The 15,000-nt window shown below is 37.1% G+C and overlaps 1 protein-coding gene across 1 annotated transcript in view; it reads right to left on the reverse strand.

Moving 5' to 3' along the window:
* The window catches only part of Pkhd1 (PKHD1, fibrocystin/polyductin), a 430,053-nt gene that overhangs the window by 10,338 nt on the left and 404,715 nt on the right, over positions 1-15,000 (reverse strand). Inside the window, exons 63-64 of the mRNA XM_005369574.2 lie at positions 9,645-9,752; positions 4,597-4,755 (exon numbers count right to left, since the gene is read on the reverse strand). Of these exons, the coding sequence (XP_005369631.2) occupies positions 4,597-4,755; positions 9,645-9,752 (267 nt within the window). The remainder of the gene's footprint in view (positions 1-4,596; positions 4,756-9,644; positions 9,753-15,000) is intronic.

Consider the following 15,000-nt stretch of genomic DNA (forward strand, 5'->3'; position numbering starts at 1 on the left):
CCATATCCACCCTTCCTCCATCTCAACCATCCCATTCCCCCAAGCTTTTCCCAATCCTCCCCTTCTCTCTTCTCTTTCCCCATCTTCCCTTCCTCCCACCCCACCCCCAGCCCCAGGCTCCCAACTTTTGCCCAGCAATCTTGTCTACTTCCAATATCCAGGAGGATATGGGAGCAGGGAAGAAGATATCTTAATTAAGGGAGCCATTTTAGGGTTGACAAGAGACTTGGCTCTAGAGGGGTTCCCAGGTGTCCAAGGAGATGTCCCCAGCAAGGTCCTTGAGCAGCAGGGGAGAGGGTGCCTGAACTGGCCTTATCCCATAGCCACACTGATGAATATCTTGCATATCACCATAGAACTTTCATCTGGCGATGATAGGAGATAGAGACAGAGACCCACATTGGAGCACTGGACTGAGCTCCCAAGGTCCAGATGAAGAGTAGAAGAAGGGAGAACATGAGCAAGGAAGTCAGGACTGTGAGGGGGTGCATCCACCCACTGAGACGGTGTGACTGATCTAATAGGAGTTCACCAAGGCCAGCTGGACTGAGACTGAATGAGCATGTGATCAAACAAGAATAATGGGTTAATGTAAGATGTAAGAATTAGTTAATAAGAAGCCTGAGCTATCAGGCCAACCAGGTTATGATTAATGTAGATTTTTGTGTGTTTCTTTGGGACTGAATGGCTGTGGGACTGGGTGGGACAGGAACCTCTGTCAACACATACCGGCTGATAAATGGGGCCTCCATCCTTAGACCACTGAGAACATGCACTTCAAGGGAACTGTACGACTTGATCCCCCACTTCCAGGCCCATTCTCTTTCTGTCCCAGATGTGAACACTCATTTCCTCAAATGGCCCCATCATGATGGGCTCTACCAGTGGCCCTGACCACAGTACACATTAACAGGACTTCCTCACTGCATACTTAATATTCAAAACTATGAGTTAAACAAACCTCTTCTGTTTTAAAGGAGCTGTTTCAAGAACGTCATTGTGGTAACCTGAAACTGACTAACATAGCAGCAAAACAAGGAAATCAACATTGGTACATTCACATAATACAAGCAGATATGTACTTTGGGCTGCAAAAAAGAAAATAAGATCCTCCACCTATCCCTGACTGAAAGGACACTTCATTTTGATGTCTTCATTCATCAGATCAATGTAAACATTAAAATACATCTATGGCCTGGCAAGTTGGCTCAGGATAAAACATTTGCCACTTAAGTGTGAGGATGTGAATTCTGATGTCCAGAGTCCACAAAAGCAGGACATGTAATCGCATATATGGAATGTCTACACTCCTACATTAAGATATGAGATGGAAACAGGAGACTTTCAGGAGGGCAACAGGCCAGATGGCTCAGCAGACCCAGTGGCCAGCAATAAGAGATCCTGTCTCAGACAAGGTGGAAAGTAAAGACGTACAAAGGAGGTTCTAGGATTTCCACATGTTCCCCATGGGTGTTCTACTCAGACACTTCCACATACAAATATGCATGTGTGAGTACACATGAACACACACACACATACATGCATGCACAAATAAAAATGCAATACAAAATGCATAGAAAGAATTCTCTAAAGGAAACAGAATTGCAAGGCTGAACTAGCTGATGTTGCACAAAACACAATTTTTACTCAAATAATTAGAAAGAATCACCAGAAAACAAATTCTGCATACTTTAGAAGTTAGAAGATTTATAAATCAATTGTGATTTGCTATTATATCAGTTGTCAGTGTGAAAATTCAGAGTGCACTGGAAACTTAGAGTTCTGGGAAATGCATCAATAGCTAGGAATTTTACAGATTTAGAATCCATTTATAATATTTATATCACTTTAAATTTTGTGTATGTTTGTGTATCTGTATGTTGCTATGTACTGGTGTATAAAGAGACCAAAGACATTGGATCCCTTCGAGCTAGAGTTACAGGCAATTTCTAGTTGCCTGCTGTAGGTGCTGAGAAACAAATTTGAGTCCTTTGCAAGAAAAGTGTGTGCTCTAAGCTTCTGAATAATTTCTCCAGCTCCACAATTTCGAATTCTTCATGATTCATGATGATATTAACAAAAATTCTTTCTAATTTGTGGAATAAAATTTGTCAACATTTAAAAGCCTGCCTGAATTACTAAAATGATATTCATGGGGTCACGGCATACTATTTCAAACTCATGCATGGGTAAAGGCCATTTAAAGTATAAGATAAGAATATTTTATAAAGAATAAACTGCAAAGGAGACTACTATCTTTCATGTAATAAAACACAAAAAGTACTTTAAAATGGACATCAAAAGACACAAAACAAACTCACTTTGTCAAGTTTAGATATGTGATAAAAGTGTATCTAACGCCCCAAAGTCGACTATAATTCTTTCTTATTCTCTGTCTGTGTGAGGCTGGTTGTCTTCATCAAGTTCAGCATAAATATGCCCATCATGCCATTAACACTGCAGCGGCTGGAGAGTCTAATTAGGAAGCCACTAGAGGGGCTTAGAAGAATGCAACAGTTTTCACTATGTTTTGAACACTCAGTATTTTAAAGACAAAGGTTAATTACATTTATACGCAATACATGCTTGTGTAAATTAATTGGTAACATTTAAATACTCTGTTCTAACTTCTTACATGGAAATACTGATGGACAGAGCACATACAGAAAAAACTGCTTAGCTTCTCAGTAATTAATTACAATCCAATGAGACAAAGCAGAATTAAAAACTAAATGTATCATTAAGTCGGAGAATTATGTTCTCCTAGAATGTTGAGAAAGAGCACGTCTCTTATTCTAAGAAATTAATGATTGTTAATTTTAGATTCAAAAAGCACAAGATGCATATTATATAAGGAAGCACTTTAGATTAACGACTGTAATCTTCACTAAAGGTCCTTTCAAGCGTTTCATAATTTTTAAACATGTCTTATAACCTTCTAGAAAAATAAAATGTACTACAGAGAAATGTATCCACAGATATTGACAGGTTTAATGAACAGAAAGGGACGAGGATGGACAACTTGTATAGTGATAACTGTAGGAAGAAGCTACTTCTAGAACTGAGGGATAAGATTCACAAGGCTTAGTGAATGGCTCGTGAGTGGCTAGTGGAATTAGGTATTAAATTTAGAGTGAAAATTATACACCCTACTTCACAGGATCATATGACATAAAAGAACATGATAATCTACGTTAAAACCAGAAAATGTCATATATAAACATATACGCTCAACATATATTCCACAAACACACATGCATACATAGCTACAAGAACACACATACACATGGAAACATACACAAACATACACATACATACACAAACACGTATCCTCACTCACATACACATGTACACACATACATACTCAAAACATGCTCACATACACAAATACACACATAGACACATAAATACGCCCAACTGTAGATAAAACTAACTGCAGGTTTAAACACTAAACAAAATAAAAACTGCAGTTCAACACATTACAGGCAATACAGTTCAGAACCCCTTCGGGACTGTACTCCCTTTTAGAGGATGAAGATTTTGCTAGTAGCTAATCCAGTCCTGGTCACCAGGATAGAGAGACAGGGTCTCAGACTGAATGCTGTCAGATATGATATTTATCAATTAATGCTGGCCTTCTCTCAAATAGCCCTTGAAAGACCAAACACAGTGGCCATTCTAGTAATAAGGCCTGGCTACATCCCATGGGGTTCCTGTATTTGAATCTTTTCCTGTCGCCTTTTCAATAACTTATCTGCCTCCTTTCCCTGTCTTTCTTGCCTTAACAGGAGAAGAACGATAAGAAGCTGCACCCAAGACTCCCCTCAGCGTGTATATTAACTTACAAACATGACATTCTGCTTCTGGGGAAATGATCGAGGAGGTGCATGGTTTTTGTGTCTTCTCACCCACACTGACTTTCCTCCTTCCAGAGAATTTGCCTCTGTGTTTTTCTTCTTTGACTCTCGCAGCTCTGTAGCCAACACAGTCGGAAGGCTATGTACCAAAGTGTGACCTTGGACATCTGATGCTTTGTCTCCACCTCAGGAAGGTGAGAACTGGGGTTTTAGATGTGGCACACTGTGCCTAGTAGTATGAGGTTCTCACAATCAAACTCAGGGTTTCCTTCACGCTAGGCCACCATTGTATGTTGCAAGCTGCATTCCTAACCCAGCTCTTTAACATGTCTCTGATAGCGTCACTTGCAAAGATGAGGTTGTGCAGCCAAGCCACATGGTTTTTCTGTGGTGTGTGATAATACACAAGTTACTTACCCTTACTGGATATCACTCTTCAATACCTAGATTGTAGGAATAATAATCACTACCTCTGCCAATAAGTTGTTTAAGGAATTAATAAACTTATTGATCTAACGCACTTAGAACCTGATCAATAAATGTAATAACTTAATGTAATTGTTAATATTAAAGATCAGGCAGTGCCCATCTTTATTACATTAATTGAAACAGTAGATTCCATGTAGTTGTATAAATCACAAAATGACATAAAATTTCTTTTAAAGACAGATAAATCATTAATATATTATACATGATTACTTCAGACATTTTCATCAATCCCCTCCTCTGAACTACATACTTCTATTTTTGTTTTTCCGGAACCAGCAGCATATGAGACAGCTCAGAGCCAGCCATGACACCACTGAGCACAGGGACAAGGCCAGGATGATAGTGGATCTCTCCTTGTGGGCTACTGGTAAGACAGCAAAGGTCTTGGATCGAGCTGTAAAATTAGCACCTGTTTGGGAAGGAAAAAAGTTTCAATAACACATTAAGATATCAATATATAGCACAGAGCAGGCATTTGAAAAGTACCTCTTTAAAGTTATTAAGCTGATGAATCAATGATAAATTTAACTTTCATGCTCTAGAAGAAGTCTAAGATGATAATAAGAAGTCATAACTTTTCAGTTCTGTCCTATCGTGATGAGAAACCTTTCCGAGTCCTTAATTTGATGCTCAAACCTATTTTCTCTGTCACTGCAAAATTATAACTTCGTTCACTCTGATGGCCTAATTAGGAGAAAACATGTTCTTTGCTCCAGAAAGGGTGGAATGGGTGGAACTACTTACTTTGATAATAGTCACATCACAAATAAATAAAAATTAAATAATGGGAATCTGGAATTTGCCTACAGGTCACAACTCTCCACCTCAAAGCACACAAAGAGTGTAGAGAGTACTTTAGAAGATTTTTTTCTTTTTTATGTATATGTGTCTTTGTGTGTTTGTGCACTTGTGTGTAAGTGCTAACAGAAGCCAAGAATAGGACACTGGATCTCCTGGAACTGGAATTGCTGGCATTTGTAAGTTGTCTGACATGGGTGATGGGAACAAACTCAGGTGCTCTTCATGAGCAGCAAGTGGTCTTATTGGCTGAGTCATTTATCTATCCCAGATGGGATGGTTTTACGTAGAGCTAAACAAATAAATGAATTTAAAATTTGAAGTTTGTTGGATTCGCTTACAGTGTTCTTCACACCAGATCACATGATCTGTACATATGGTGCTAACAGTCCCAAAGTTAAGAACATTGCAATCGGGTACTGGTGATCAGCTGTAGGTACTACTTCTGTGGCTGTAGGTGATGGGGCAAGGTGAGGTACTACTTAGAGAGAGAGAGAGGGAGAAAGAGAGAGAGAGAGAGAGAGAGAGAGAGAGAGAGAGAGAGAGAGAGAATTACCTAAAACCACATTTTTTTCAGTAGATTAAAAAAATGTGGTTCTCATCTCATTGTTGTGTATAAAAAAAAGACACAAGAGAATTTGTTTAGGAACATTCAAAAATTTTAGATGCAATGTTTGTGGTAGTTTTATTCATAACTGACCAAACTCAGTCAAATGTCCTTCAAAAGGAGAAGAAATAAACAAAATGGTTGATCCATGGAATCAACTCTCTTCTCACTCAGCCCAAAAAAGAAAGTGATGAAGTGATGGTTTTGCAGAGGATGGTAAATAACCTCCAAAACTAAATTTAAGATCAAATGCAATGTACTGAAGAAGCATGATGTCTACAGGGCAGACTCTGTATGATTCCATTTATACAACATTCTAGAAAGGACCATACTTTGGATACAGAACACATTGGTGAGCAGGAGGCTGAGCTGTGTGCATGAGCAGAGCAGAACTTCCTGGAGGAATAATGAAAATTATCTGTATCATGATTGTTTTGCTGCTTACAGCAATCTATACAAGTATTTCAAGTCATAAAAATCCAGAAACAACTCACTTAACCACAAGTAAATTTGAAAAATAACATTTAAAACAAACTTGTCTATAGTCTCAGAAGTTGCATGCCTTTATTATTAAGATAACTACATGAGAGGACATTAGTCAGAATTTACCACATAGCACACTTTATATTTATGTTTTATCACATTCAACTACTCTAAATATTAAAAAAGAAAAATCAGGATGATAATTTGCTTGTGATCGTGAGTTATAGCTGGCCTTTTTCTCACATAGCCAATTCAAAACAAACCTCTAACTTATTTAAAAAAAAAAACCCAAATTGTTATTTTCTCTACTCAAAGACACAGCATACATTTTTTTTGCCCTGTAGTTTTCATGTGTGTGCCTGACAATTTGTTTGGAAGCCACAGTTAGATGTTGGATATCTTGACTCTGGGATGACTCACCTCAGGGCTCCGAGAGCTGCTGTAATAACATCAGGTACAGTGGCTCTCTTGTACAAGCACATAGCTTAGGTCTGAGCTGAGCTCATCTTGTTTATTCTCAAATACGTTCTTGGTGTGAGTATCTGCATAAGGCCAATTACCCCAGAAATGGAGGAATGGGTTTTACTAGCTGCTCAAGGAAGTCAGCCAAAATTCTTAATTCTCTTGCCCATTTTTATTAATGATAATGACGCTAATTGTCCTGCTCTTATTTAAGATATGTAAAAGCTAGTAAATGACTCAATATATGCATATAACAAATATTTATAAAATGTCAGAATGCAATACACTCCAGAAAAATAACATAAATGAATATGATCACAGAAAGCATTCTGAAGGGGAAATAATGGTCCAGAAGAAACTTCAAAGGAGTAGCACATACATAAACAAAAGCAGGAGAAGACAGCAGTTTAGGTAAAATACTGAAAGCCAGGGAACTTTTCACAGGCATTAAATGTCAGTCAAGACACTCTAACTAGCATTCTGACTGTAATGGATTGTAATAAAGGGAAGATTCTAGACTGAGAAGTGATGTGAGTCACAGGGATACAGACTAATCTGTTAGATATGTAAAACACCATCATCACCACAGCAACAATGGCTGAGAAGTCCATTTCATTGAAATCCCAACTGGAATCTGAGAGAGAACAGAAGTCCATGGTGGAAACACCTGGCTTTCATGTATTTTTTATTAATTAATTTTTTCCATTTATTTTACATTCTGACCACAGTTCCCTTCCCTATTTCCCCTTCCTTTCCTTCCCATTTCCCCCATACACTCCTCCTCTGTGTCCATTCAGAAAGGGGCAGGCCTCTAATGGGCATCAACAAAGCATGGCATATCAAGTTGAGTAAGAAACAAGCTCTCTGCATCAAGGCTGGGTGAGGCAACCCAGCATGAGAAATATGTTCCCAAAAGCCAGCTCAAGCACAAGGGACAATTCCTGATCCTAATGTTAGGAGTCCCACATACAGACCAAGCTACACAACTGTCACACACATGCAGAGGGCCTAGGTCAGTTCTCATGTAGGCTCTCTAGCTATAGATAAAGGAATCTACAAAGTAGACCCAGCTAAGACCCTAGCAATAGTGGAGAGAGTGCCCTTTTCTCATAATCAGGTTTGTGACTACCCTAATTATCATCAGAGTGCCTTTATTCTGTAACTAATAGAAGAAGATACAGAGATCCACAGCCTTCAGATATTTTTAACATTTATAATATTAAAAGTAATCCCAATATACTCACTTTTCCATCAGCAAATACATCTTTGTACTAGATAGTTCCATAACCTGGGGATATATCACTCAAATATATTTACCTAAACAGAATACTGTTTCTCAGAAACTCAATTTCTAGTAGGGAACCTAGCCCACAAACTATAGACATACAAGAGCAATGTATGCAAAGTACAATGGACAGGGCCGTGAAGAAAACTAAAGTAAGGGGGGTAGGTGACAGATCTATGAGCAGCAGGGTGTCAGGAGTGGGTATCACAGACTGAGTTGTCCTAACTGGACTCTCTGAAGATAAAACTTTTGAAGGGAGACTTGCTAAGTGAATCATGTGGACTTTAGGAAAATCTTCATATAAAATGCTAATTACAAGAAAAATTTCTTTAGATTAAATGAGGTATGGTAAGGAAAAAGATCCTGGCCCTTGTGATTCACCAAAAAAACTTTATGGCTAAAAATAATAGCAAGAATTGTCATGACCCATACCATGGTGACAGATGTTGAAGGGCCAGGTGGAACATCAACACCGCTAGCCTCTACCGATCACCATTTAATAAATAGTATCTCAGGAAGACATAAAATTTGGATTCATTAGTGCATAGGAAGGACTCAAGAGGATCCCATACAGACACACTAGATTTCTTTAATTTCTCATCTCCCTAGGGACTCTACTTCTAAACTAAAATGATCCTAAGAGTGACACCTGTTTCAAAGACTCATGGTCCCATATGATCAACATGATGTCAGTAGTGATTAAAGAAGCAGAATATTCAATTATTTGCTTTTCTTCCCCTTTTTGTCTTCTTAAGCTTCTATTTTAATTTAAATCTTATAAAAATCTCTTTATGCAGAGCTTTGTCTCACAGACCTAGCTTTGACAATTATTTAATAATAGTAGTATCTGGATTTATCAAGTACATGCTAATGTTTATCATTTCATGGTTTTTTGATTTGTTATTTTGGAGAAGATCGGTACATTACAAATGATTTTTGTCTGATAAAAATATAAAAAAATATCTGTGAACATCATCTCAAAGATTATGTCTTTCTTTCTCTATCTCCACTAACAATTGCTTCTCTGGATATCTCTACGTGATATTTTAAATCAAAGATTTTCTAGAATGCCATTGCTATTGTCTTGGTTTCTTCCCTAATGAATTAAACTACTTTTAGTCAAGTGTTCATTATATATTTCCATCTGAGACACATTCGATATATTTGAAGAGAGACATTTTCAAATGCCTTCTAAAGGGTTACTGGATCATTTTACAGTTTACCTACGCCTTCTATGAGTGCTTTCAGTTTCTGGAATGTCAACAGGTCTTGTTTCCATTTTCCATGTAGAAAGGATGAGGGAAACAGGACCCAAATTTGGGTCCACGATATTCAACAGCCCAACTGTCTCATGAATTTTTAATGAGTGCAAGTCACATAGAAGAAAGAAAAGGAGAAGAAGGGAGGAAAGGGGAAAAGATGGGAGATGTGACATAAATGTCAACCCCTACAGGAAAATATACATTGAGGGTATTTTTCATTAGTACCCCTTGAACCCTAATTTTCAAAGGAGGTATTACTTATACTTGATGGTTTGGCCAAGTCAACGTCTTCTCTAAACTGTGATTGCTTCTTATTTACGAAAGGCGCCATTCCAGTCACAAAGGAGAAGGGCTGCTCTTTCAGAAAACACAGATTTAATAGAACACAGGCCTGAAATTACCTGGAGGGGAGGTAACAGTGAACACAAAGCGCCAGTTGGACCCAGAGATCAAGACAGCCAATCTGGAAAAGCTCACATAGCCGTCCTGTGTTTCTGCCTGGGTGCACCCTATAAACAAATAAAAAGCTGAAGTGACAGTTACCAAAACGAGGACAATATCTTTAAGTCTTTTCTTGAGTCAGAAAATTGAATAATAAAGAAAAAATATTTCAAAAGTATTTAAAAAGATCATACTATCTATCCATTTCTTCTTAGACAAACACTGGAACCAAATAATTCAAAACAAAATTTATTGAAACCATAATATTCAAAACACTGTTCTTTATAAATAGCTGTGTACAGTCTATATAAAAACACTATGCAATATGTTATAATAAGCATTCTTAAGTTAATTACATAATTTATGGTAAGATTGTAGCCCCAAATATACCTTATTATAAGTTTATATTCCTAACTACAACTATGCATTTGACTACTTTCTTGATACATTTCTATCATGTGGTTGGGTTTATAGGTTAGTGGTAGAATGCCTGTCTAGCATATGAAACATGCTGAGTTCAAACTGTAGCATCATCAAGAAATAAATTCTGTTATTTGTTTATGGCAGTGGTTCTCAACATGCGAGTCGTGACCCACACAAGGGTCACTATCAGATATCCTGCATATCAGCTATTTATATTATGATTCATAACAGTAGCAAAATAATGGTTAAGAAGTAGCAAAGAAATAATTTTGTGTTTGGAGGTTACCAGAACATGAAGAACTGTATTAAAAGGTTGCAGCATTAGGAAAGTTGAGAACCACTAGTTCATGGGTTCTATCTCTCTATGTTGGGAATCTGCCTTAATGCAACTGTAGAGTTAAGCTAGTACATCAAGATGACAACAGCTTGTTATCAAATCATGAATGGAAGAGTACACTGCTTTAGCAAGATGTATTACATGGGACTTGGTTTCTCTGAATTAAAAGAAAAGGTTTAAAAGAAGAGATGCAAAGCTTATGGTTTCTAATAAAGTACTCATACATGAAGTTAAAGCGGGCAACGTAACTCCAGCTCACATCCCTATACCATAAACTGCCTTACATCTACTACACCTAAATTACTTTTCAAGTGAATAGCTGTTACACTTCTCACTGAGAATGCCACCATGGTGGACAAAGAGTTAAAAGAGTGATCTTAAAGTTTCTGAATTTGTTTGTGATGTCTAAGGCTGAAAAGAATCATAAAGATTTAGTACATTTAGTGTTAACATTTTTCAATTCAATTGCTCAGTCCTTTTTATGAAAACAATGTCTTCCCTCATCAGTTTTGCAGAGCTAACTAAAAGTTTCTTTACACAAACCATATTTTCTTCCATCTCTAGAGAGTCCCAAAATAAATAAAATGCCTAGAAAAATGAAAATAAATAAGCCAAGACTCAAATAAATGATAGGCGCCTAAGATAAATGTACTTCATACTCTTTAAAACCTATATGCATCAAAATTATGGTCAATAAACTCTTGCAAACAATGAGCTGCCGAGTACAGATGTTCAACATGAAATCGTTTGCTGCAGTTTTTCCTTTGACAAACGTCCTTATTGTTCCCATCTTTGGAAGAATGCAAAGCAGCATTTAATCGAAATGTGTCCGTCAAGCACTGTGGGTTTGCCTCGTAGAACAGCCGCCAAACTGCCTAATGGAAAGTGCTTTAGCTCCAAATGGGTTTGCTTTTGCGTTAAATACCAGCTTGCCTTACAGATCTCCATGAAGATTCATATATATATATACATATATATATGTATATATATATATATGATATTTTCAGATTTGAAGCATATGTGCCCCAAAGCGGAAGCACTTGCTGCCAAGTACAGTACGTTACTCCAGGGTCCATCATAGCTTTGGAATGGCTATTATAAAATATACAAGTGTGTTGACAGGCTCCCTGATCAAGCTGGTATTAACAAGGTACTGACTGAGGGACCTCAGGATGAAGTACGGAGGCAGGCTGAAAAGAGCACTGAAATTGGGTTATATAGCCACCGAGAAATCACACCGAGGTGTGTTTCTGCAGAGTATATGGTTTCTAAAATCCTTTCATACCCAGGCATCTTTCATCACCAACTCACTACTTGTAATACATGCTAGCCAACTGATATGTCAATAATACTGGGAAAATATTTTTAAATATGTAGATTATTTTTCTGCAATTGTGATTCATTTGAGTTTCAGAGGATCCAGGGAGACCCCTTAAATTAATTACCTTTGTATATGAACCCACTGTTCTGTACTGATGACATGTTTTTCATTGAGTAGGGACAAGAACAGAAATCAAAGACCATGAAATGCAGAATAAAAGACTTAGGATTACACAAAGAGAATATTTCGATGGGTTGCTTTTTTTTCCTCTGAGAATTACCTGAAGTAAGTTAGTAAATCCATTCAAAATTGTTTAACCTCCATTCTTTATGAAGTTAAGGAGAAATATTTCAATAATAGGAAATAAAGGTCTGTGAGCATTATAAAAACACAAAAGTATATAATTTTTATCTTGTTTCATCACACACAAAAAAAAATGAATATTTCTATCAACTTTTCTATCGGATATCCTGAAACAGGTCATAGTAGTAATATCAATCCAAGTAGGCTAGTTGGATTGACATGTCTTATTATTTAGTAAAACAAAACAACAAACTTATTCCTGCTTCATTTACATTTCATAACCACAATATTATTTTAAGATAGTTAGTGAAGTCATCCTTAGGATAAATGAAAGTACATAAAAGAAGGGTGATTCAGAAGAATTTTTAGAAAAGCACAAAACGTAGAGTCTAAAGAATGGATAGTACTGGAAAACTTGTCGAGTATGACCAAGGTAGTGAGTAAACACAAGATACAAAGTATAAGTGCAGTATTGCCTTTGTATATGAACCCACTGTTCTGCATTGATGACATGGTTTTCATTGAGTATGAAAATGGAATGAAGCATTAGTAAGAGAACAACAAATGAATACAGAATGAAATATAAGTGAAAACTAGATATGAGTAAGTTCTAGAGAATGTAGAGGCAGATAAGTTCCACCAATCATGCACTATGTGAGGTTATTTTTTGTAGATGATACTAAATATGAAAAAGAGCCTGGATATCTTTATTTCTGATTAGAAACTGATTTTGCTGTATACCTTAAGTACTACCTATACTGAACTACCAACAACAACATGGCATTGAGCAATGGACAGAACAGCAGCATCCAGACAGGAATTAACACAACTCTGTCTTAATACAGGTTTGAATGTTTTAATTTTGCATTTCCTAGCCCTGAATTGCTTATTAACTTGATTTCTCCAATACGTGGTTTGTTCTAGAAAAATGGCACAAGGCATCTTTGAACTTTTTCCTGATAGTTTAAATCTTAGTTTCAGACTGTATTATTTAGATAAAAAATGACCCAGAGCAAAATCTGTGATGTCAATATGCATGTCACCTCTATCAAAGAGAAAGGGGTGAGAGGAAACTGTACATCTAACCTGTCTATGAGTAGATTTTCACCAAATGCATGTGTATATGAGCAGTTATGACAATGTACAACATAGCACTTTATGGGATCGTTGAGAATTAGCCATCAGGGAAGAATTTCCTGACTGTTTTAAGATTCATTTCTCTATTTCACCTAATCAAACTACGTAGTGTAGCTGTAAGATCTTAATATTTGCTTATGTTGAGTAATGAAGAGCATTAACAACTGCCTGTGCTCTTTTGGAAATCTCTGCTGCACAGGAACTGTTACCAATGGTATCCAATCCTAGACCCTCATGCTACACTATTTACCTTCCAAACAAGATGCAGTTACTGCTGCAATAGTGGCATGACTATAAAAAGATAACCAACCACTTTATAAATGGATTTTAGGTCTGTTACACGTGTGGGAATTTATGCCTGGTCTAAACCTGATCAAAAGCCTATGGTCATGAAGGTCATAGGCCCTATGGGGAAACTTACTATTGCTCTTTGCTAAAAGTTTGTGTTATCAAACAGCCTTATAAATATTTCTAATTATACTCATAGACTGAGCTGTTCTTATCTTTGTTCGAGAAGCTTTCTTTTTTCAATGAGCAGGACTAAATGCAGATTCTTAAGTGAGCAGAGTAGTGAGAATAAGTGACCATAAGTACTCATCCACCAGTGAGACATCTGTATTAAATCCTCACCAAGGCTAAGGGAACGTTATGAAAGAGGGAACAAAAGAAGGTCATAACTGGAAGATGGAGAGGAGTATTGGAAATGCTCTCTTCTGGATATGACCTAGGACCACATTCATGAATTCACAGATGCCTGCACAAGACCAAGCAGCTTGGATGGGCAAGGGGCTCACAAGTACCTTCCTTTGGCTGAGGAGTTATTGGTAGTTGATCACTACTGAAGGAGGCACTGTGATTTTTCTTTGGAGGTGTGGTCACTTGTAATGTCCTATGGAAGACCCCATACTCACACACATAAAGATAGAATGATCTAGATGCAGTGGGATAGAAAATAAAGAGGACATGGGGATGTTTATTGGGATCCTCCGAAGGGAAGTTGGAATGGAGAATATAGTAGGTAGAAGTGATCATAGCACACTGTATACATATAAGGAATTTTCAAAGAAGAAGCTTAAAAAATAAGGATAAAGAAGTTTTAAAGTGTAAATACACCATAGTAACTTAAAATTGACTACAATTCATTGCTACAGAAAAATCATGTCATATATGTTTGTTCATGAACAAATGCAAAATTTGGGGAGTTCCTGAAGAATACATAATCTCAGTTCTCTTTTTCCAACAACAAAACTATTCATATTAAATAAAATATCTATATACATATATAATATAGATATACATGAAAATTAAAATATAATTAAGCCCCAAGGACATTAGATAAAGCTAGCATTGCTGACAGGATGGAACAAGACAGTAAGAGTGGGCATGAAAACAACAGAGGCAAAACTTCACTATGAAGATTTGCCCTGGGTCAGATGTCTGCACATCTAATGTCTTCATTCTTCCTGCCATTGAGAGTATGTATTTCAGTTTCCCTAATGGGACCCACGGGTACCAGGTAAATGAATCCCTGGGCAAATCTGTTACCCTTTATCAAAAAGTATGTGTCAGAGGAGCACCGAGTACTGTAGTGAACCTCGAACTTAGACACAGCCAAAAAGTGAGGCTCTAAATATTTATTGCTAGGTTAGTCTTCCTTATCAGACACATTTGGCACTGTTGACAGAGATGGAAAAGAACTCAGAGAACTCTTTTAGTGTGCTGTGTTTGCTATGAATTTCGAATGGGGCTGTAACTCTTTGGATAGTGTTAGAGGATGTCCCCTGAGTGTTCATGT

Source organism: Microtus ochrogaster, unplaced genomic scaffold, assembly GCF_000317375.1.
Source record: "Microtus ochrogaster isolate Prairie Vole_2 unplaced genomic scaffold, MicOch1.0 UNK52, whole genome shotgun sequence".
Lineage (NCBI taxonomy): Eukaryota > Metazoa > Chordata > Mammalia > Rodentia > Cricetidae > Microtus > Microtus ochrogaster.